Below are 22,278 nucleotides of genomic sequence, written 5' to 3'. Positions count from 1 at the left end.
TCTAGTTTATTTTTTATTACTAGTTTTTTTTTTTTAAAAAAAAACACACCTGTAGGTAGCTGATTTTTTTTTTTCATAAGAAACCGCATGCTATGCACATTCTGTTTGTCACATTCATGTGTGGCTATTTTAACGTCATATGCCACAAACCCCCTCATACATAATGCACGTATACAAGCTGTACATCACAATAGTGAAACTACCCAGGGGATACTTGAGGTATATTGAATTAATCTTAGGCAATATTTTGCTATAAATATTTAAACTGCTATAAGATTAAATCTTTCGCTAAAATGAAGAGAAAAAAGTATAACCTTCAAAAGTAGTGACCTGTTTGCGAAAGCATTAATATTTCTAGATTTGTGGTGAATTCTGGATTTTAATTGCACGACTGCTGTTGTTTCCAAGTCACATGTATGTAATGTCTTAGCAAATTTGCTGTGCAATGAAAACTTACTTCTTTGAGACATTGAATCAATAGACAAATGAATGATCAAAATGAAAAAGTTTAAATTTCTCATAGTAGGCAATTTGGGCACCACAGCCACGTATAATTTTCACTTTAAGAATAATTATGCTATTTATTTTTACCTTAGTCTTTCCTCTATTTACATTGGTGTAAAAATGTTTTATATTTTGTTAGGTTGGCATTCACTATCATCTTCATGAAGAAAGGAATTAAAAATCATCACCATATATGTTGGACTCTTTATCATATACAATAAAGTTAGTTTAAATAGAAAATAACTGAAGCACTAATAACTCTTGTTAACTTTATTTATTTTAAGATTTTATTTATTTATTCATGACAGATTGAGAGAGAGAGAGAGGCAGAGACACAGGCAGAGGGAGAAGCAGGCTCCATGCAGGGAACCTGATACGGGACTCCATCCCAGGTCTCCAGGATCACGCCCTGGGCTGAAGGCGGCACTAAACTGCTGAGCCACCTGGGCTGCCCTCTTGTTAACTTTAAATCAGAAAAGGACTAGACTAGACAGGAAATCTTCTATGTAGCTCTTTTCAATGCTGAGATCTAATTTTTTGTTATTTTTGGAGATAATAATATTTTTCTTCTGCTAGAGAAAGAAGGAAGATATCCTTATGTTTTTCTATATGTGTATCCTTCTGTGTGTGTTGGGGAAGATTTGGGAGAAATCAACAATTGGTATAATTCTTTATGATTTATAGTAAGATTCACAGTGAATTAGATAGAACAGATGCTGAATTTTAATAACCTCAGCCTACCAGTATTCCTGCTGCTATTGAAGTAGAGCATATACTTTTTGCAAAATCACTGCAATTACAACTACAACCACTCTGGGTGAAGACTGAGCTAGGTACTTTACCTATTTTGTCTCTAAACGGTGCAACATCCCAGTGAGATATGAAGCTTTGGGGAGGTGAAGTTACAGAATCACTTCTATCAAAAGCTGAGAAGAGATTTGCCTCCAGTTCTATGTGACACTAAAGCCCTTGGGCTTTTCTCTGTAAATGCCTTCTTATTCTAAGGGTTGGTATAAAGAGAAAATATCAAGGGAATCTCTGTGCTTATTAGGGTTTGGAAGTTGTTTTTGAAGTACTAGATGCTTTGATACAAATTGCTATTCTTTCTTTTAAAATTACCTAATTTATTTAAACTTATTTGAATTCCAGTTAATGAACATACAATGTAATATTAGTTGCAGGTGTACAATTTAGTGATTCAACACCTCCATACAACACCTGGTGCTCATCACAAGTTCACTCTTTATCCCTTTATTACTTTTTCGATCCATCACCCCCACACACCTCCCCTCTGGTAGCCATCAATTTGTTCTTCATAGTTAAGAGTCTGTTTCCTCTCTCTCTCTCTCTCTCTTTTTTTCCCCTATGATAATTTGTTTTGTTCCTTAAATTCCACATATGAGTGAAATCGTATGGCATTTATCTTTCTCTGACTTATTTTGTTAGCATAATACTCTCTAGCTCCATCCTTGTTGCAAATGGCAAGATTTCACTGTTTTTGGTGGCTGGGTAATATTACTATATATAATAATATAGTATTATATATGTTATATATAATCATATCTTCCTTATCCATTCATTAGTCAATGGAATGGGCATTTGGACTATTTCCATAATTCGGCTATTGTAGATAATGCTGTTATGAACATTGGGCTGCATGTATCCCTTTGAATTAGTATTGTTGTATTCTTTGGGTAAATACCTGGTAGTAGAACTTCTGGGTCTTAGAGTAGTTCCATTTTTAACTTTTTGAGGAAACTCAATACTGTTTTCTGGAGTGACTGCACCAGTTCGCATTCCCACCATCAGTGCAATGTGGGTTCCTTTTTCTCTACATCCTCACCAACACCTGTTTCTTGTGTTGTTGATTTTAGCCATTCTGATAGGTGTGAAGTGATATCTCATTGTAGTTCTGATCTGCATGTCCCTGATGATCAGTGACATTGAGCATCCTTTCATGTGTCTGTCGGTCATCTATATGTCTTTGAAAAAATGTCAATTTGTGTCTTCCGCCCATTTTTAAATTGGATTATTTGTTTTTTGGGTGTTTAGCTGTGTTAGTTCTTTATATATTTTGAATACTAGACCTTTATCAGATATGTCATTTGCAGGTATCTTCTCCCATTCCTTAGGTGGCCTTTTAGCTTTGTTGATTGTTTCCTTTCTTGTGTAGAAGTTTTTCATTCTGATGAAATCTCAATAGTTTATTTTTGTTTTTGTTTCCCTGGCCTCAGGAGACATATCTAGAAAAATGTTGCTACGGCTGATGTTAAAGAGGTTACTCCCTGTGTTCTCCTCTAGGATTTTAATGGTTTCCTGTCTCACATTTGGGTCTTTAACCCATTTTGAGTTTATTTTTGTGTATGGTGACAGAAAGTGATCCATTTCATTCTTTTGTAAGATGCTGTTCAGTTTTCCCAACACCATTTGTTTAAAGAGGCTTTTTCCATTGGATAATCTTTCCTGCTTTGTTGAAGATTAATTGACCATATAGTTGTAGGTTCACTTCTGGGTTTTCTATTCTGTTCCATTGATCTACGTGTCTATTTTTGTGCCAGGACCATACTGTTTTGATTACTGTGGCTTTGTAATATAACTTTAAGTCCTGAATTGTGATACCTCCAGCTTTGCTTTGCTTTTTCAAGCCACACTGCTGTTCTTATTAGCTTCTCACCAAGCATGACTCAGGGAGAACTCATGCCTGGGAGTAGTTGGATCTTCATTCCAGTATGCCCTCCCTTAGAATAACCCAATAGGTAGCAGGCACTTGGAGACTGCCCAAAATGCTAATGAAGAATAATAGACCAGGAGGATGGAGGCTTAGATTCTGGGTACTGCTTTGTAACTGAATTGTCTTGTATAAATAATGAACCTCTACTTCCTTCATTAGTAAAATGAAGCTATTAATCCAGTTACATATCTCTCAGGATTGTATTAGGCAGATCATACATAGAAAGTCAGTTCTTGAGAGTCATAAAGAACAGTGTCTTAAAAAACTAATACAATCATCCATTTATTTAACAAGTATTTACCAAGTAGATATTATTACATTTGCTATCGTTAGAGCTAAAGAGATACAATGATGAACAAAACAGAGAAAATCCCTATCCTTCCTAAATTATTATTTTATCACAAAATGTAGCCAGTTGATGAATTACAGGATAGTGTCTTAAAGGTTGAGATAGGAAAGAACAGGACATTAACAGGCATCAAATCAAATCTCAGAAGAGGTTGACATGGCAATAAATGATAGCAGGCACTTGCAAGGGAAAGGAGGAGAAAGGGTGAAGGAAAAAGAAAGACCTTGAATAGAGATTATGTGGTAAAATCCAAGGGATTTTAGGGATTTGTAGGAATGAATTTTAAAAAAAAAGACAAAAAAAGAGATTTTTATGTGGCCCTCAAGTCAGCCAGCTAATCTGTGGGAATATGAATCAGGAAGCTAAGGAGGGAAAAGAAATACAAACTCAAAGTCTGGATGACCAAATATTGGAAGACAAAAGAATGAGCCCTGGGGAAGTCCATACCACTTAAAAAGATTTGCCTCACAGTATTTTGCCAAATGTGGTATCTGGAGGAGAACCTTGGCATGTACCCAAAATGCCAGAGACTATTGTGAACAGGGAAGTGGGGTATAGAATGAAGACTCTGTCTGGAAACCCATGGAGTAGGAACCCAGCCTAGCAAGACATGGAGTACATTAGACCTATATCAAGAAATCATGAGGAATGTATTTCAAGAGTAGAGGCTTGCAGGCTCATCTGCAGGGTGGCTGGTCTCAAGATGAAGAGCTTATTTGTCCAGAGACAGATTCAAGTACATATTTATGGCTCAAGCAGGTATTTTCTGCTAAACAGAAATGCAATGGGTGGCTTGTGCAAGATGTCACAATGAGTAGCAGAGTCAGGCTATGACCAAGAATCAATGGTTCTTTGATACTCTGACAAACTGAAAAGGAAAACCTAAATTTTGATTCTGGACCATCAAATTTGTGTTTCTTACCACAAAGATTATTTCACCTCTTTCTTAGATGAAATAATTATGCTTCAGGAAGATCTGAGTAAATTCTTTGGGTTAATTGGGGAAATTGGTTGGATTTTAGGAAACTGTCAAAACCTCTATATTGTTTTTTCTTTATGCTATATATGCCCAGTTAACATTTAAGAAAAAGTCATATAATGATGTATTTGTGCTTCAGCTATGGGGCCAAAACTGCAATTGTGCTTAGCTTGGGAGCTAGGATGAAATGCACATTTCTGAAGAGCTATGAAGTGTACATTTCTATACATTCAGAGCAGAAGAGTGAATAGAGATGGAGAATCTTAACTGGGAAAATCTTTCAGAAGAAAGTGAATCTTAAGATGTCTCTTTCCCTTTGGTCCCCTCTCTCCCTCTCTCCTTCATTTCTCTTCCACTGGGGCTGGACTATGTGAGCATGTTATTTGTCATCCACATTTGAGTATGGAAGGGGCGCTATTAACAATTATGCCAGGGCAGCAGGCATAAACCATGCCGAGGTCAACCTGGCTTAGCTTCCTACATTCTGTAAAGACTGTACTGATGCCACCTTCTTCCCACCCATAGCATTCATCATGTTCTGTGTTTCCATTACACTCTGTAGACATCGCTGATATAGTGCATACCATAATGCACTTGAGTTATTTGTGCCATGTTGGTCTTTCCCATTGAATCATGAGCTTTTAGAAGGTAATGATGTGGGAAATGAAGGCAAAAGAAAAATTAAATTCCCTTACTACTTATAGCCCATTGACAAGTCCTTGAAACAGGCAGAGTGACATTCCTCTAGGAACTCAGCTGCTTCGAAGTTAATACTTTGCTAAAGGCAAAAGGCCATCTCAGCCCAACCCCCAGGATCCTGTAAGTCTACTTTAACATATAAAAATTCCTTTGGAAACTTCCTTTATCTCTTCCCTTCAAGATACATGTTGGCAATCATCCCCCAAGCATATGACTCACCGATATATATCTGAGGGGTCTTCTGACTAAGGTCTTAATAGACAGTAGTAAATGACCTTTTCCTAACAATAGCTAGCGCCCTCAAGGTCCTGGGAACCTTACTTCCAAATTCCTTAGAGACTTATGCTATCCCTAACCCCTTCCCAACTTGAAAGTATCTAATTGAGGCCACTTTTCATGACCCCAGGGCAGCTCTTTCTGCCCATAGGTCCTGCCCCAGTGCTTTAATAGAACCATGTTTTTGCACCAAAGACATCTCAAGAATTCTTTCTTGCTGTTGGCTCCGACCCCTAATGTCTTTCCTACATCAGTAGGAGCTCTCTTGTCATTATCTTTGCCCAGTATCTCTCTTCTATAGCCCGAGGCCTGGCACAAAGAAGGTACTCAGTAAACGTTTGATGAGAGAGAATATATTAATGAAAAATTTGAAGGGAGATAGGTGACAGGACTGTTGGAGAAGCCATTCCTGGTAGTAAGAAAAGGAATCACATGGCATGGAGTTGCTAAGGATGATTGGGACCAGAATATTATAAATAAACCAGCCTTCATGGAGGGAGGTGTTTGGCTGAGGAACGCCAGTAAATGAGGACTGAGAAGCCAGATTCGGTGGAATCTTTAGATTGCCCAAGACTACTGTTGGTGGCTGCTCTTAGGAGGGCTATTGCATGGACCCTGGCTGCTGTTTTGTTGTCTCTTAATGGAATAGATTGGATACTAGGTTTGTATTTGAATTTGGAGGAATGTGTTTGGTAAGCATTGAAATTTGAATGATACAAAGAGAATAGCTTCTCAAAGAATTTTGATACTTCTGCTTCCAGCTGAAACCAGGAAATTCAGAGGCAACAAAAATGAAAACAAGGAAAACGTTAATGGAAATTTTGAACCTAGAAAAGGTTTGGTTTGAGTTTTGAAGGAAAGTCTGACTTGGTTAACTGCCCCCAAGTACTACTGTTATGATTTGCTGGCTTTTCACTTGTTCATTATAATTCATTCATATAAGGCTATCGTATTATGTTCTAATTCTTAGGGGTGGGTCCCCAAATTTGGCAGCTTAAACAAGGCTTCTCCATTACTTCAATGCTGAAGAAGCCAAATCACCAAGAACAGGCTTTTGCGATAGCAGTGTGGGACACTTTGCCTCAAATCAGCAGTTCTACTTGGGAAAATCTTGCAAAATATTCTACGAAGAGTTTTCTCTGTTACTTGCATAGAATGGTAATACTTTAATTAAAGCAACATGTATACATAATTTAATAAGTGATTGCCGGAACTGATTTTCTCTAATAAAACTATATATTTTTTTGATTATCACTTAGGGAATTGTGAGTTGCCTAAGCCTCAATCTCTAAATATTTTTGGTCTCTAGGACCTCAAATTCCAAAAATGTATGAAAGTTTTGACTATAGCTATCCAAAATGGGCAGTTCAAACTCCAGGCATTTATTGTGGGTGTGGAATGAAAGTTTGCACACTAAATTCTCATTTCTTCTTAAAAGAGTAAGGTTTCAGACCTTTTTGTTGTAGTTGTTTTTCCCCTAAGAGAGCTTTCTCTTGGAGGTCCACAATCTTAGGTCTTAACTGAGTGCTTTGGTAACTGATGACCACCCCTCCCCCACCTTCTGTATTTAAGGGACCCCCTTGAATGCCCACTTATTTTATCTATACATGTTCCTTTAAGTTCTTACCTAAAGAGTTTTCCTCCATGTGATAAAGCTGCTTACTTTAAATGCTCATTACTACTCACTGTTTATGCTGAAATAATGCATTATTTGAGTTGCAGTTTGCAAATAATGATCAAAGAGTGCCTTCCTCTTAATTAAATCATTGGTTAATCTGATGAGCCTTTTCAGGGGTCAAATGAATTAATTCAAGAAAAATCAATCCTATTGACTCCCCATTCTGCTGAATCATTTCAATGTTTATTATAAGGTTTTCTTCCTATACAGATTAAAATTCTTTATAACTGAAAAAAAGCATTAAAATAAATATGGCATTTACCTTCTATTTTCAGTAACATTAAACTTTGACCCATGCTTAGGTGGTCAGATAAACCACAAAGTGTTAGGAAAACTAACTTGATTGAATTAAGAAGAAGGAACTACACTATTAATAAGTAAGCAAGCAAATTTTGGACAACTTGACTCTTCCAATATTTCTTTCACATTTGATGTAAAGTCTAATATGTGTTTAACACAGTTTATGTTCTCTTTTCTAGAGAGACACCTCCTCTATGGACGTCCTGCAGTGCTTTATCGGACTAGATATGATATCTTATATCACACTGACTTTGAAAGTGGTTATAGTGAAATATTCCTAATGCCACTCTGGACATCATACACTATTTCCAAACAGGTCATTGAAAAAATTGTGTTTCATGTTCTTCATGCAATTACATTCCTTGCATTAATGTAATGATTTCTTGCCTAACAGAAATTTGTCTTAGAAAATATTTTAATTTTTATTGATCAAAGAAATCTTACATTGAAACTATTGCAAGATATTTTGAACTAGACTCTATCCAGTGCTCTAATAAATTCATGGGACTATGTTAAATTATTGATATATCAAGGGAGTATACTAACGCTTTTCATTGTTTTTACTCTGCTTGCCACTGCATGATAGTTATAGAAGTCATCAAGATTTGACTGTTTGTTCTAATAGACTTTATTTTTTTACAGGAGTTTTAGATTCACAGCAAAATTGAGTAGACACAGAGTTCCCATAACCCCCTGCCCCAGCCATGTACAGCCTCCCTGACTGTCAACATCCCATTTTTTAATACAGATTGTGTGGGGGGGTTTCAGTTGTGGGGTAGATGAGATAGGTAAATTTTATCTAGAATTAGGAAAATATATTTGGCAGTTGAGGTATGTTTTTGATTTCTGATTACAAGTGAATACATCCAGTGCTGCAAACCCAGCTTTCCATTAGTATGCATGTGCATATGCCCTGGTACACACTTTTATAGAGGATATATCTATATTATTTATTTGAGTGTTCTTTTTTAAGCTGTTTTCCTTGGAATCCTATCGAGTATTTCAACAGTGCAATTTCTGCTTTCCATACTGTTGTTTTACTTGAGACTTTGATGAAAGAGTTCCACCACTGAAAAAACAAGAGTTTGAAAATTCCTGGCTTACTGCTTTTAAAACTGAGGCTTTTTTTTTTTTTTTTTTTTTTTTTAGGAGTCAGGGTGTATCAGAGTATGAGCTATAGTAAAAACTAGAGGGGTTTTGGTTCTGACTATTCATGACAGAGCAGCCTGGCTTCAGTATTTCCCTGTCGCTTTAGCGTGGTCTTTGTGATGGCATTCCTAACTACCTCTGACTCCCTGTGCAGGCTGAGGTCTCTGGCGTCCCTGAGTACCTGACCAACTGTGTCCGGCCCGATGTCCGTGTGTCTCCGAGTTTCAGTCAAAGCTGTTTGGCCTACAAAAATGATAAACAGATGTCCAATGGATTCCTCTTCCCTCCCTGTAAGTTACAGAATATTAGGATCTGACCATTCTAGAGAGATGTTACTTTCTGGAATCTGTACTGTTAGGATTTCTGTGGTCAGGTTTTCTTTAGAAGAGGTGGTCAAGAGATTGAAGAAGTGAACTTCTATGGGATCCTTCCAAAATCCTTCAGAAGAGAGACCACCTTTCAGAAATCCTATTCTCTAGAAGAATTCTAAAGCACAAGGGAATAGAGAGCGTGCCCCCTCTTATCATTAAATGGGAATCTGAAAGTGAAATCTTACATTGTTAGGACATTAAGGTTTTTTTTTAAAATTTTATTTATTTATGATAGTCACAGAGAGAGAGAGAGAGGCAGAGACACAGGCAGAGGGAGAAGCAGGCTCCATGCACCGGGAGCCCGATGTGGGATTCGATCCCGGGTCTCCAGGATCGCGCCCTGGGCCAAAGGCAGGCGCCAAACCGCTGCGCCACCCAGGGATCCCCAGGACTTCAAGGTTTTAAGTACTATCTATACAGGTGATCGCTTAAGAATATGAGAAGCCCTTTTATTATCTCTCAGTAACGTGATGACATTTTTAAAGTCCAAATTATGCTAGTGAAATCAAGGAATTCTTTTAGGTAATATTTAGTCAACCCAAGACTAGGTAGGAAGCAAAAGCATTGTAAAAATTTTGGGTAGAGAACTCGGTGAAGAAAGGAGATTGAGTGGGAGGGGAAGTAGGAAATGCTGTATCAAGTAGGGAATAAGTAGAAAAAAAGAGTAGTTCCATTCACCATTCACTTCAAGCAGTTTGGACCATTTTAGAAGGTTGATTTTTTTCATTGATACAGATTTTAGTAAGTAATGGACACTATTTGTTTGCCTAATGTTTAGATCTGAGCTCTTCACCGGAAGCTAAATATGATGCATTCCTTGTAACCAATATGGTTCCAATGTACCCTGCTTTCAAACGTAAGTCTGATGTTTACCTAGTAAACTATTACTTATGAAAATAAATATTTCTAAATTTACCACTTGCCTTTTCTACCTGTATATTGATTTTGATAGTAGTATCTGTCACATATTTTGCTTTTATGTTATTTAAAGAACTTTCTTTTTAAAAAGATTTTATTTATTTGAGAGAGAGAGAGAGAGCATGAGCGGGGATGAAGGGCAGAGGGAGAGGGAGAAACAGGGTTCCCACTGAGCAGGGAGCCAGATGCAGAGATGATCGCAGGACCCTGATATCATGACATGAGTTAAAGGCAGATACTTAATGAACTAAATCACCCAGGCACCCCAATTTGTGAAGAACTTTCATGTAAATTCTCTACCATTAATCCAAAATATAAGTCTGTGAGGGAGATTGGCAGGTTGTTTGTCCCTTGGTTATAAATGAAAAATGAAAATCACAAGAAATCATCCAATTTCAAAATGACAGAAACGGAACCAAACCAATTTGGTATTTTGCTTCTAGACTGGTGTTCCTTTTATTTCAATGTTCATTATATTGGTGCAAGAAGGTCCTTCTTTGTGCTTTGGAGACCACTTGACATTTGACAACACTTATATTTATTTATTGAATGTTAAATTAAAAGCCACTAGCACTTCTCTCCTTCAGGTTAGGTGGTAATGATGTATTCTGAATGTTGACCATGAAACTCGGAAAAAACTTAAAGGGTCTTCTGAATCATGAGAATATTAAATACAGATGGTCTTAGGGCTTTGCAAATTATTTTAGTTTCTTTGAACATGCATAATTTCTTTGTATATGCCATAAATATTTGTGGATGATAGTGATGCTATGAATGATATAGGCATAATGAGCCCTGCCCCTCAAACTGAATTCTAGTCCCCAGAGTATGACCACTAGCTACATAACCATAAAAATGTCATTTATCTTCTCATTTATAAAATTATGAGATTTGATTGCATGATCTCTATGGCTTATATGGATTTATGACTTAATTGTCCAATGGCCAGAATAATCCATTTATTTTCTGTTTCTGATAACATTCACTCATTTGCCCATCCGTTCATCCATCCATCCATCCATCCATTCGTCCATCCATCCATCCTTGCATCCATCCATCCATGTATTCAACGATAGAGAAAGCATTCTGGAATAACTTTTACCACCCTTTACAGTGAAGAGACATATGCTTAAAGGAGAGGTAGGAAAAGGAAGCACTTCTACCTACTTCCACTTGGCGAAGGAACACTGGCTGTGTTACAGGACTCGTAGGGCTGAAATAAAGTCTCAGAATCCGAACACATGATTGTGAAGTGCATCAACAGTGGCAAGCTTCCCCAACTTGACATCGGTGAAATGGCCAACATGATTTAGAGAAAAAAAAAAAGTTTATTTGATGTCGTAATTAGTAAATGAAGGTTTCAAAGGTGGGATCCATTGCTTATGAGTAAAAATTAAAGTATGCTTTTAAAAAGAGATTTCCTGGTATTTTCTTAGGCCCAATTGAGAAATGTTTCAGAAACTCACATAGATAAATTTGTCATAATATTACATGGAATGCATCTTCATTTAATTTCCACAAATCAGGGTTTCCTGGATTTCTTTATTCTTTACTGATGCTTTTTTGACCAAGCAGTAATAAATGAAACACACAGTACCACCTCGAGGCTGGCATGGCAAAAGGCCTTTCACAGAGGGCTCGCTGTTCTTCCCTAGGGGAATGGTTTTTTCACATGCCACATGTCTGTGGGTTTGGCCTTTTGACTGTTCTCATTGTTATTTCTTTCCCTCTTTGCCTTTCCAGTTTTTATGCTTAACATTTGAACTTTTCTTCCACTGTCCTCCTTTCTCTCTTACAAATATCTATGGTATTTTGGCTCCGGTGGGGTGCTTTGTCTTTCTCCTTCAGAGTAGAGTATCAGAAGGTATAAAGAACAGTAGAACCACTGTGAGAAAAACAGCCAAGTGCTTTTTAGTCAGGGGAGATAAGAAGTGATAACAGCCTGAATCTCAAAACCCCCTGTAAAGTAGGATGCAGTTAATTTCAGAACCAAGTCACTATGTGCCTTTCCTGTCCTCCTGTGTCATTCCCTTCTTTTGCCTTTCCTTTTTCCCCACTCTGCTCTTCTCTTCCCTTCTGATTGACCAGAATATAAACTGGAGCTAAGGTGGGTGAGGAAGTCTTCTTCAGGGGTGACCTTGAAAATGAGAAATGAGTGAAGGAGGAGAGGCCAGATGTGTATAGATCAGGGTTTCCCCAGCAAAAAGAAAAGCAGATGCAAACGCTTAGTCTGAAACAAGTTTGGCAAATGGGAAGACAGGAAGAAAGTCATGTACCAGAGGTGGAAAGAAGTAGGAAGTAAAGTCATGCAAGTAGATAGGGGCCACAGTGAAAAGCTGGGATTTTATTCTAATTGCAGTGATACATCATCTGGAATGTTAGAAATGGAAAGTTGGGAAGAGTGTGATACAATCTGATTATGGTGCAAAAGGATCCAAATGACTATTATGTAATGGGCTGCGGGGAAGTACAAGCTTCTCACTGGGAGCCTGAGAAGTAGTCTTTTGTGCTAGTGGAAATAATCTTTTGGGGTAGTTGTTTGTAGAGAAGAAAGTAGCTGAGACACGATGGATGCAGTAAAGATGCAGAGAGATGGTAAGATTTGGATGTTGGGAGTTTATTACAGAGATAGCCCTGGCTTGAACAAGCCCAGGGCTTGTTCACATGTATATGAAAGAAAGAGCCACATCAGGAATGACTCCTAGGATTTGGACTTGAACCTGTGAGTGAGTGAGTGCCATTAACTGATAAGAAGTTGGGAGTTAGAGCAGGATGGGAACAAAGACCAAGAATTCTGTTTGGATAATTTTTTGCTAGACATGATGATTAGGTATTCAAGAGGACCATGAAATGAGTGATTGGATAACATGTTGGGAGCTCTTTGGAAGGGTCAGGTCTAGAGACACAAATTTGGAAGTAAGCAAGTCTATGAGATCTTGGAGGAAGAAAAAGTAGACGAAGACCCTTTTTCAGTTTCTCACCAACACTTTGCTTCCTCTTTTGTACACATGGTTCCCCTTGCCTGCTGTGTTTTCACCTCTTTGCCTAGAAAACACCCACTTATCCTTCCGATCTCAGCTCAGGAGCCACTTCATGAGGAACCCTTCCTTGACTTATTGGTCTAGATAGACTAACCTCCCCTACCAATGTCTCCATACTTTTTTCTTTGCAGGTTCATAAATGACACACACACACACACACACAGCTAGTACTTGAGGGTGAATTCTTTTCAAGAGTTGCAACAGCTCTACTATCTCTTTGCTTATGACATTTGGCTTGTAGAATGCATCCTAAAGAGAATTCCACCACAGCAAGGAGTTTTGTTCATGAAGAATGGATTTTTTCCTCCCTACAGGAGTCTGGAATTATTTCCAAAGGGTACTGGTGAAGAAATATGCCTCAGAAAGAAATGGAGTTAATGTGATAAGTGGACCAATTTTTGACTATGACTATGATGGCTTACATGACACACAGGACAAAATCAAACAGTAAGTTTGTCATTTCTACTCAGTGTGTGTTTTTAAATTCTAAGATCTCACTCAAGGCTCTTTTACAAATATTCACATGCTAGAGAAGAGCTGATACCCCTGAAATCTTTTGCTCTTAGAATCTCCTTGTGATTTCTTTGGTGCTTTTGGGCCTTTGATTAAATGTGGTATTGGTAGAATGGAATGGAGTTTTTTGGTAAATAAGTGCACTTTTCCATTTCATGAGAGAAGTGTGCCAAAAGATTTTTTTTTAAGGTTTTCATTTATTCTTTAACAACTCTTCAGTGGAAAGATGATAACATTCAGTCATCTCCAGTTTGGGGTGTGGGATTTTTGAAATCCCTTAGATTTTCTGAGTCACTATACCTTAGTAGGAAATTGCATATAGACTTTGGTCAAGTCTAGTTGTTTCCTTCTCCATGATACTCTTGAGGAGATAAAAAGATAAGGTATATTTTCTCAGAAGGAACTTAACAGTTCCTACAACAGAAGGCAAGAAGATACAAATACAATAAATTCATAAGAAATCATCTATTTTTTAAAAAGGATTTATTTATTTACTTGAGAGAAAGACAGAGTGCACATGCAGGAGAGGAGCAGAGGAAAAGAGAATCCTGAGGTAGACTCCCTGCCGAGCAGGGAGCCCAACTGGGGGCTCGATCCCAGGACCCTGAGGTCATGCATGACCTGAGCCAAAATCAAGAATCAGCTGCTTAACTGACTGAGTCACCCAGGTACCCCTCATTAGAAGTCATTTAGTTTTATACATGCATGAAACAGAGAGTGGCACAAAATATGAGAGGGTTTAATTGTGCTTTACAGACAAGTAGGAATAAATGCCATTTTTTCATAAATATAATGAATAAAATAGGGGTTATCTTATTCCTTTTCTCGTCATCCATAAGAGAAATTTCATCTTAATTGTACATTCCTTTTATTGCTGATCCTTGTTATAGTTTTTAGCCAAAATTATCATTTCGATCATATATTTTGAAAATGATTAAAATTAAAAGAATAGAAAACCAGGTAAGGAATTGGGAGTTTCTGTGCTTCATTTTACTGGAAAAGATTTTTTTCTTTTAAATTTCTAGGTTTATTATTAGCTCATCAGTCCTTAGTATTTCCTTGAGTAAATGAGTTCTCTGTACCAAGTTCAGCATCTCATTATGGCTTAAAAGGGCTTATTATTGCCCTAGCCCCAGTGTCTCCTCCTCAGGTCCACTTTACATAATTCTATGTATGTTATCTTCCTGAATCATGGGATATCACAATGTCTCTCCCTGGCACAGAAACTTTCAATAAACAATATAAACAATAATGCCCAAATCCCACAAGGTGGCTCTCAGAAGCCTGCAATTTATGGTTTTTCATTGACTCTTCCAGCCTTACATTTCTATTATTTTGGTCTGGTCATCATGTCCAGCCTCTGAGTTTTGGTTCAAGCTGTTTTCTTTGCCTGGAATACCACTTTCACCCTGCTGAGTCGAGAGAAAGAGGGGATTCCAGACAGCAAAAGCATTATGTTCAACATATAGAAGGAGGCTAGTGCTTAGAAGTAAAAATGGATTCAGTTGAATGGGAGTTAATTTTAGTGACGTAGGTGGTATTCTTTGGTCACCATTTATTTATTTATTTTAAAGATTTTATTTATTTATTCATGAGAGACACAGAGGAAGAAGCAGAGACATAGGCAAAGAGAGAAGCAGCCTCCCTGCGGGGAATCTGATGCCGGACTCCATCCTAGGACCCCAGGATTCTGACCTGAGACAAAGGCAGATGCTGAACCACTGAGCCACCCAGGTGCCCCCTTTGGCCACCATTTTAAAAAGAAAGCTACTACATCAGTTGCCATTTTGTTTTTCCTTCCTGCTCTAGGTATGTGGAGGGCAGCTCCATTCCCGTACCAACCCACTACTACAGCATCATCACCAGCTGCCTGGATTTCACTCAGCCTGCCGACAAGTGTGACGGCCCCCTCTCCGTCTCTTCATTCATCCTCCCTCACAGACCAGACAATGAAGAGAGCTGCAATGTGAGTTCAAAGACAGAGTCCTTTAAAATGACTCATCTTTGTTTCTTAATTTAGATTCCCACTGGTAAGCTCTTACATACTTATTATAAGACATTTGGACTATACAGTGTAACCAAGTAGAAAGAAGAAAAAGACCCAAACAAAACTTTGCTGGCCATGTGGGATCGTTGTGTCTGAATGGCTTTTTAATTTTCAGTGTTGGGGGTGAAGCATGGGAGTGTGCATTTATTGTGGTTCTAATTATTCATTGGGTTTTGTCAAATGATAAAAGCATCCAAATGTTTTTGGTTTTGCAAGAGACATACTTTGTAAAGGTAGGATGAAAGCAGCAACATCATGATCATTGTTAAAACTAGGAAGAATTCACACGGATTCTTTATTTTTTAAAAGATTTTATTTATTTATTTGAGAGAGAGAGAGAGAGAGAGAGAGAGAGCATATAGGGAGAGTGAAAGGGAGAAGCAGATTCCTTGTTGAGAGAGAGAGAGAGAGCATATAGGGAGAGTGAAAGGGAGAAGCAGATTCCTTGTTGAGCAAGGAGCCTGATGTGGGGCTTGATCCAAGGACCCTGAGATCATGACCTGAGCTAAAGGTAGATGTTTACTTAACTGAGTCACCCAGGTGCCCCCACAGGGGTTCTTTATATTATTCTCTCTACTTTTGTGCACATCTGAAAATTTCTATAATAAATTATAGGCTTATATACTTTATAAATCAGACTTTTCATTTTCCTGCCAGTTATGAGGGCAGTTGTAACAGGTCATCCCATTCTCAAATAGCACAGATGACTTGTACATAGAGGCAGGAAAGCATCATGAGAAAGCCCCGGGTGATGGGCTTCTGACCCTGTACTCCTTCTGCCTACACTTGGGGACAGGTCACATCACTTCCCTAGATCTCTTTAATGTGACAGAAAGGCTGTGCCCCGAGGTTAACTTTAGAAGTAATAGTCCCCATGATTTTGTTTGATAGAGTAGAAGGATCAGGGGTATAATCTACTGAAGAGGGTTTTAGTCATATTGGGAATGAGGATAATTGTGGGACATGTGGTTTTAAAAGTTGCTTGGAATCAAATTTAAAATGAAAGTAGTAGTAATAGTAGCCATAGTGGCAGAGGTAATAATTGCCGCATTTACTGAGTCCATGTTGCCAGCCAAGAACTGTGCAGGTCCCCTACACAGATTATTTCTAGTCATCTCTTTCCTCTTCCAGGCAGGCATATGCGTTCTTCTTCCTACTCCCATTTTATTAGTTGTTTTGAAAGTTCTAGGTAATAAAGAAGTATGATACATTTTTGCCTGGCTAGTCAGTAGGAGAGCAGAACTCTAGAGTCAAGTCTTCTGACTTCAAAAGCCCATCCTCTTTGTTTAAAGTTCATTAGATTTCCATAGCTGAACCTGGGGACCTTAGAAGCTCTTCTAATTGCACAGGTATTAGGTAGCCATGGACAATGCTAACACATAAGAGCAACATTCTAGGCTCTGCTTTAGGGAGATAAATTTCAGTTGGAAAGGGTCAAGTGTGGTGCTCAAAGTGCTTTGGTAAGATTCACGGGATTGGGATAACAGAACTGGAAGTGAGCTATGGTCCTAGAAGTGTAAAAAAGAGAGTAGAAGGCAGCAGTATTATACTAAAAGATCAATAAGGTTCTTGTAAATAATTTGGTGGGAGGTCGAGAAGGAGGGAACTACAAGTTAAAGGCAAGCTGTTGTCAACTTCTTGGCGTGACTTTCTCCAGTGTGATTATCTGTAACCACGAGGGTAGCTCATGCTGTACCAGGGGGATGTGATGCCTCTGTAAAACATGATATACTTTCTTTGGACTTTGGTTTTACTAAAAACTTATAGGGAGGTAAAAATCTTTGCAAAAACCTAAGCCCATAGAGTATGGAGTGAAATTCTAAACTGTTGTGCATTTTTAAGACAGAAGATTATCAAGACATTTGAGACTTAACAATAGGCCACGTAAGGTACACCTAGGTTCCTGGGGAGCATATGTTCACCTTTCTCTGTCTCTGTTAGGGGAACATGGTGATGGGACACTCAGTTCAAAGGCAATCTTCAGTCAACCCAAATTGTACAACTGACAAATGAAATCCACATGTCCTCACAGGTCTTCCTCCCCCTTCTGGCTCCTGACTCTGCTTAGAACTTTGAGATGTTTCTTGTCAAGTTCATGGCCAGCATGCTTCTTATTCTTATTCCACCCACACGGACACCTGTCTTTGCTCTGAAGGTCACCTTAAGTCTGCTGGGGCTTGAATTCACAAGCTTATTTAGGAGAAAGGAAGAAAAGGCAGGTGAAGAGTCAATGTCCATAGCAAGAGAGATAATAAGCAAGTTGATGGGTAGGCATTTTTGTTTGCATTGATCTTCTGAATTATTTATTTTTAAAGTGTTTCCTTCCCTTCCCCTGATGCACATGAACTTTTACTTGAATGTTATTAGTGTCGCATTACACTCCAGAGTCTCCCGTAGCAAATACTTCTGTGGATTGCCAGCTCGCAACAGGCAGAAGGTATTTTCTTCCTGGTTGCATAGCCAGTATTTCCTAATGACTAGTGGCAAGCTAGATTTTAGCATGTGAGAACCAGAAGAAAATGCCCTTCAAAGGAAATTGGCAAATTGCTTCCCAAGGAAAGAAATAGCAAGAGACATTTTTTTCTTTGAATTCTTATAATCCCAGCTGGCTACTATTTAAATTAGGAAAAACCTTTTCATCCCTTTGTACATTCGAATGATTGCATTTACAAAAGGAAAAATTAGACCAAAATCAAATAAAAAGTTGAATATGAAAATTCTCCCAAAAATATAACTTCATGCTTACTCTGCTTACTCTGAGGGGGTCCTGATCCATTTGGAGACCTCCTACTTCGTTAATTATATGGTCGCACTGAGGATTGGTCAGTACCGTTGTGGGCAGAGATATATTTAGGTCTGTCCTTTCCTGTGAATCGCAGAGAACTTGGTTAGCTTGGGTTAGGAGGGTGGGGCATGGAGGGTTAAAATCCTTACTTCCCCAGCCTGCAAAGCAATTTCTTCCTATTTCTTCATATTGCCTGGGATGGCCAGGCATCAGTTTCCTGAACCAACACCCTCGTGAGACATATTTAGCACTGGCAAAAGCTGCTGTAGCTCCCTGTCCAGGTCTGTGTGGGTTGGAGCTTTCCGAGAAAACCCATTGCAGGTTCTTAGGCTTTGGTGGGGAGTTCATTGAGACCACTAGTGGTGAAGGCGATGGGTGAGGGCATTTCTGGACCTACTCAGCCCTGGAACCTACAGCCACCCTTCAACTTGTAGAATGGCTATTGGGAGCCATTGCAATTCTGGGGGCATTTGGGAATGAAATTATTTGCAAAGGACACTCCCTGCCTCAGGTCTACTGATGAAGGTAGGCATTCCCCTACCCACCCACCCGGAATTCTCAGGGCTCTCAGATCTCATTCTTTCTCTGAACTTCCCACAAAAGTGAAAGAAGATATTTTTAAAAGGTAAAGGACTACTCTTCCTGAACTACCTTTTAGTTTCATCTTAGATATGAATAAATTGTTTGGTGTGGGACATCTGGATATCTTTTATCTGGAATTTGTGCCAATGAGGAGGCCATCTTGGCAAGTAGCTAAGACAGAAAGAGATTTCCTTCCTTTTTTCCAGGACATTGTTTCCTTACTGTATCTTTCATCTCCCTTCTTCTTCTCCCTGCTGTCCAGGGAGCTACTGAAGTAAGCATTATTTTCCTCGTGAACCAATGAAGAAAGCCTAGAGAGGTTAAGTAGCTTGGCCAAGGTCTCACATCCAGGAAGTCATAAAGCCACAATTCCAACCTAGGCCTCTTGCCCTCCAAAGCACCAGGTGTAGTTTCCAAGCTGCTTTAAGTTGAACTTATTATTCAAATATCAATTCACTGCAGTTTAATAGATGACATACTTGACATTGTGGGTTCTTCTGAAAGACTAGGAACACATGCATGAAATTTTGTGCATCGGGCATAAGCTCTTCACTTTCCTTAGGAGCCAGAAGGGCATTCCAAATTACTTGTGCTCTGTACTCAACATTGCAGTTTGACAGCAGTGAGGAAAGAAACAAATTACTGAACTCTCCAGGGCCTTTGGTTTTTGTAATTTTGATTTATGTTCTGAAAACCTATTGAGTCAAATGCCCTTTCACACCACACATCTCATTTATTTGGTACAGCTAATTGCTGTTGAAAACGTTTACAGCCAAGGGCAGGTATTTGTGGCAAGGTACCAGCAGGAATGTGGTAGAGCGGCCTGGGGAGGCCAGGAAGGAATAGCGCACATTGGCTCTGCATGCAGGAGTGTAGTGGGGTCATTTGTGGACTTGAAGCAAATTGCCCATTTGGAGAAGCTTCTCTGGAAAAGTCTGACTCTGATTGCATTCTGTTTCCATTGCAGAGCTCAGAGGATGAATCGCAATGGGTGGAAGAACTCATAAAGATGCACACAGCTAGGGTGCGGGATATCGAACAGCTCACCAGTCTGGATTTCTTCCGCAAGACAAGCCGCAGCTATCCAGAAATTCTGACACTAAAGACATACCTGCATACGTATGAGAGTGAGATCTAACTATCTGATCATCTGCAGTGCAGTCTTATCAACTGGTGTATATTTTTATATTGTTTTTGTATTTATTAATTTGAAACCAGGACATTAAAAAAATGTTAGTATTTTAATCCTGTACCAAATCTGACATATTACTCCTGAATGACTCCACTGTTTTTCTCTAATGCTTGATTTAGGTAGTCTTGTGTTCTGAGTAGAGCTTGTAATAAATACTGCAGCTTGCATTTTTAGTGGAAGCTTCTAAATGGTGCTGCAAATTTGATATTTGCATTGAGGAAATATTAATTTTCCAATGCACAGTTGCCACATTTAGTCCTGTACTGTATCGAAATACTGATTTTGTAAAGTTGCATTCATTTACTGTTAATTATGACAGACATATTTAAGCCTTATAGACCAATCTTAAATATAATAAATCACACATTCAGTTTTTTTTTCTGGTTTATTTGGCCTCTGTTTCTTTCTTTTTTTTTAAGATTTTATTTATTTATTCATGACAGACACAGAGAGAGAGAAAGGCAGAGACACAGGCAGGGGGAGAAGCAGGCTCCATGCAGGGAGCCTGACGTGGGACTCGATCCTAGGTCTCCAGAATCCCTCCCTGGGCTGAAGGCGGTTCTAAACTGCTGAGCCATCAGGGCTGCCCCCTCTGTTTCACTTATAAATTAGAGTATTTGCTTCTGATATATTCATGCATGAAAGATATACATTTTTTTTTGTATTGGGCCCTCTTCCTCGCTGTGTAGAATGCATGTAGTCAAAGGGACATACATGGTATTCAACCACAGTGGCTTGAATAAGACAGTTTAGGTACACATCGCTGGGAAATCAGGAGAACAGAGGGCAAGGGGAACCAGAAGATCTCTTGAATACACTCTTTCACCAATCTCTTTGAAAAATAGTTTGACTTTTGGAGGAGTAGGTTCTTATGATAAATTAGTTGGTTTAAAGCTCTAAGTATTAAGCTCAACTGAGACTGTCTTAGACATATATTCTGTATAAGGTATCAACCTATGAATCATGGAGGATATAAAAAGAAATAAGACAGTGGGTTAAGGCATAGCTGTAAAAGTGTAATGAACCCATTCAGGTAGAAAATAATAAATAATAATAAATAATAAAAAGTGTTAGTAGTAGTACAATATGACAGGGATCTAAATGGTAGGTGGAATGGTTGAGATGGACACAACTTTAAGTAATGAAACACAGAGTAAGGAAGTCATCCAGAAATTTTCTGATTGTGTCTTGAAGAAAGGATCACACTAGCATCCTCATATCTCTAACAGTTGCTAATCCTTTTCAGAAAAAAAGGAAAAGAGGACAGCGTATTGCTTTGTTTTCTTTATGTTACTTTTTACAGTTGCCCCTTTCGTGGTTGGTGAAATGCGTTTTTCATTTCCATAAAGCTTCCTTCAAAAATAAATTTGTTTAAGTAGGAAGACGTTTGTGAAATAAAAAACACATTATAACAGAAGTAGGAGAGATTTTAAAGGGATATGGGAAACGTCACGAAGGTGGTAAGAGAAAAAGAGTGATGGCTGGAAACCAGCTATTGGAATCCCCAGGAAGAACTGAACATGATGATACTAATGACTGCTGTATTTATGGAATAGCCACTATATTCCACGCACATCTCTGGCCCTTCATATGCCTTGTCTCTAAACACTGAAAAATGAGGAGCTCAGGGAAGATTACATGGAAAAGAGAAAAATGAGGATGGCAACGGGGAAGAATGCTTGCGTTGGGCTTTGTAGTTTGGGCTAGGGTGAGAATATGGTAGAAATGAATTGGAATATGACTCATTATTTGTTTGATAGTCGATAACAACATATTGATGATCACTTGCTACCTATACTTGCTGTTGGGGATGACACTGCAAAAGACAGACATGGTTCCAGTTGTCATGGTTGTGATACAGGTTGTGAAGGAAGTAACAGGTGCAGAGGGACAAGGGGTAGCAAGAGAAGAGCCTTGTAGATGATATGACAGCCGAGACTTGGAGGATGAGAAGACCTGGGACTGGAAAGAAGAGCGTGGCCAAGGAAAGGGGTGGGAAAGATCTTGGAATGTGTGAGGATCTGAAAGGAGACAGGTGTACCTGAGTGTAGGGGCAAGGTTGATAGGGACCAGGTGAGTAGACCCTTAGAACCATAAGTGCAATGGAAACTAAAGAAGTCTCAAGCAGGAGTGTGACAATCTGATTTACGATTCCAGTCTATTG

At 38.7% G+C, this 22,278-nt stretch overlaps 1 protein-coding gene across 8 annotated transcripts in view; it reads left to right on the top strand.

Annotated features, from left to right (window-relative positions):
• Positions 1–20,502, top strand: part of ENPP2 (ectonucleotide pyrophosphatase/phosphodiesterase 2) — a 109,947-nt gene extending 89,445 nt beyond the window's left edge. For 5 of the 8 annotated variants that reach the window (XM_055314226.1, XM_055314224.1, XM_055314225.1 and 2 more), the window contains 7 exons: positions 6,300–6,374; positions 7,696–7,832; positions 8,820–8,955; positions 9,815–9,892; positions 13,310–13,442; positions 15,318–15,474; positions 19,890–20,502. In XM_055314226.1, the coding sequence (XP_055170201.1) occupies positions 6,300–6,374; positions 7,696–7,832; positions 8,820–8,955; positions 9,815–9,892; positions 13,310–13,442; positions 15,318–15,474; positions 19,890–20,060 (887 nt within the window). In that variant the 3' untranslated portion in view covers positions 20,061–20,502. The remainder of the gene's footprint in view (positions 1–6,299; positions 6,375–7,695; positions 7,833–8,819; positions 8,956–9,814; positions 9,893–13,309; positions 13,443–15,317; positions 15,475–19,889) is intronic. The other 3 variants (XM_055314228.1, XM_055314227.1, XM_055314230.1) reach the window with 1 other exon arrangement.
• Positions 20,503–22,278: the final 1,776 nt, after the last annotated feature.

Source organism: Nyctereutes procyonoides, unplaced genomic scaffold, assembly GCF_905146905.1.
Source record: "Nyctereutes procyonoides isolate TBG_1078 unplaced genomic scaffold, NYPRO_anot_genome, whole genome shotgun sequence".
In the NCBI taxonomy this organism is placed as follows: Eukaryota; Metazoa; Chordata; class Mammalia; order Carnivora; family Canidae; genus Nyctereutes; species Nyctereutes procyonoides.
Note: the sequence above shows the minus strand (reverse complement) of the source record. Positions and strands in the feature narration are given on the sequence as shown.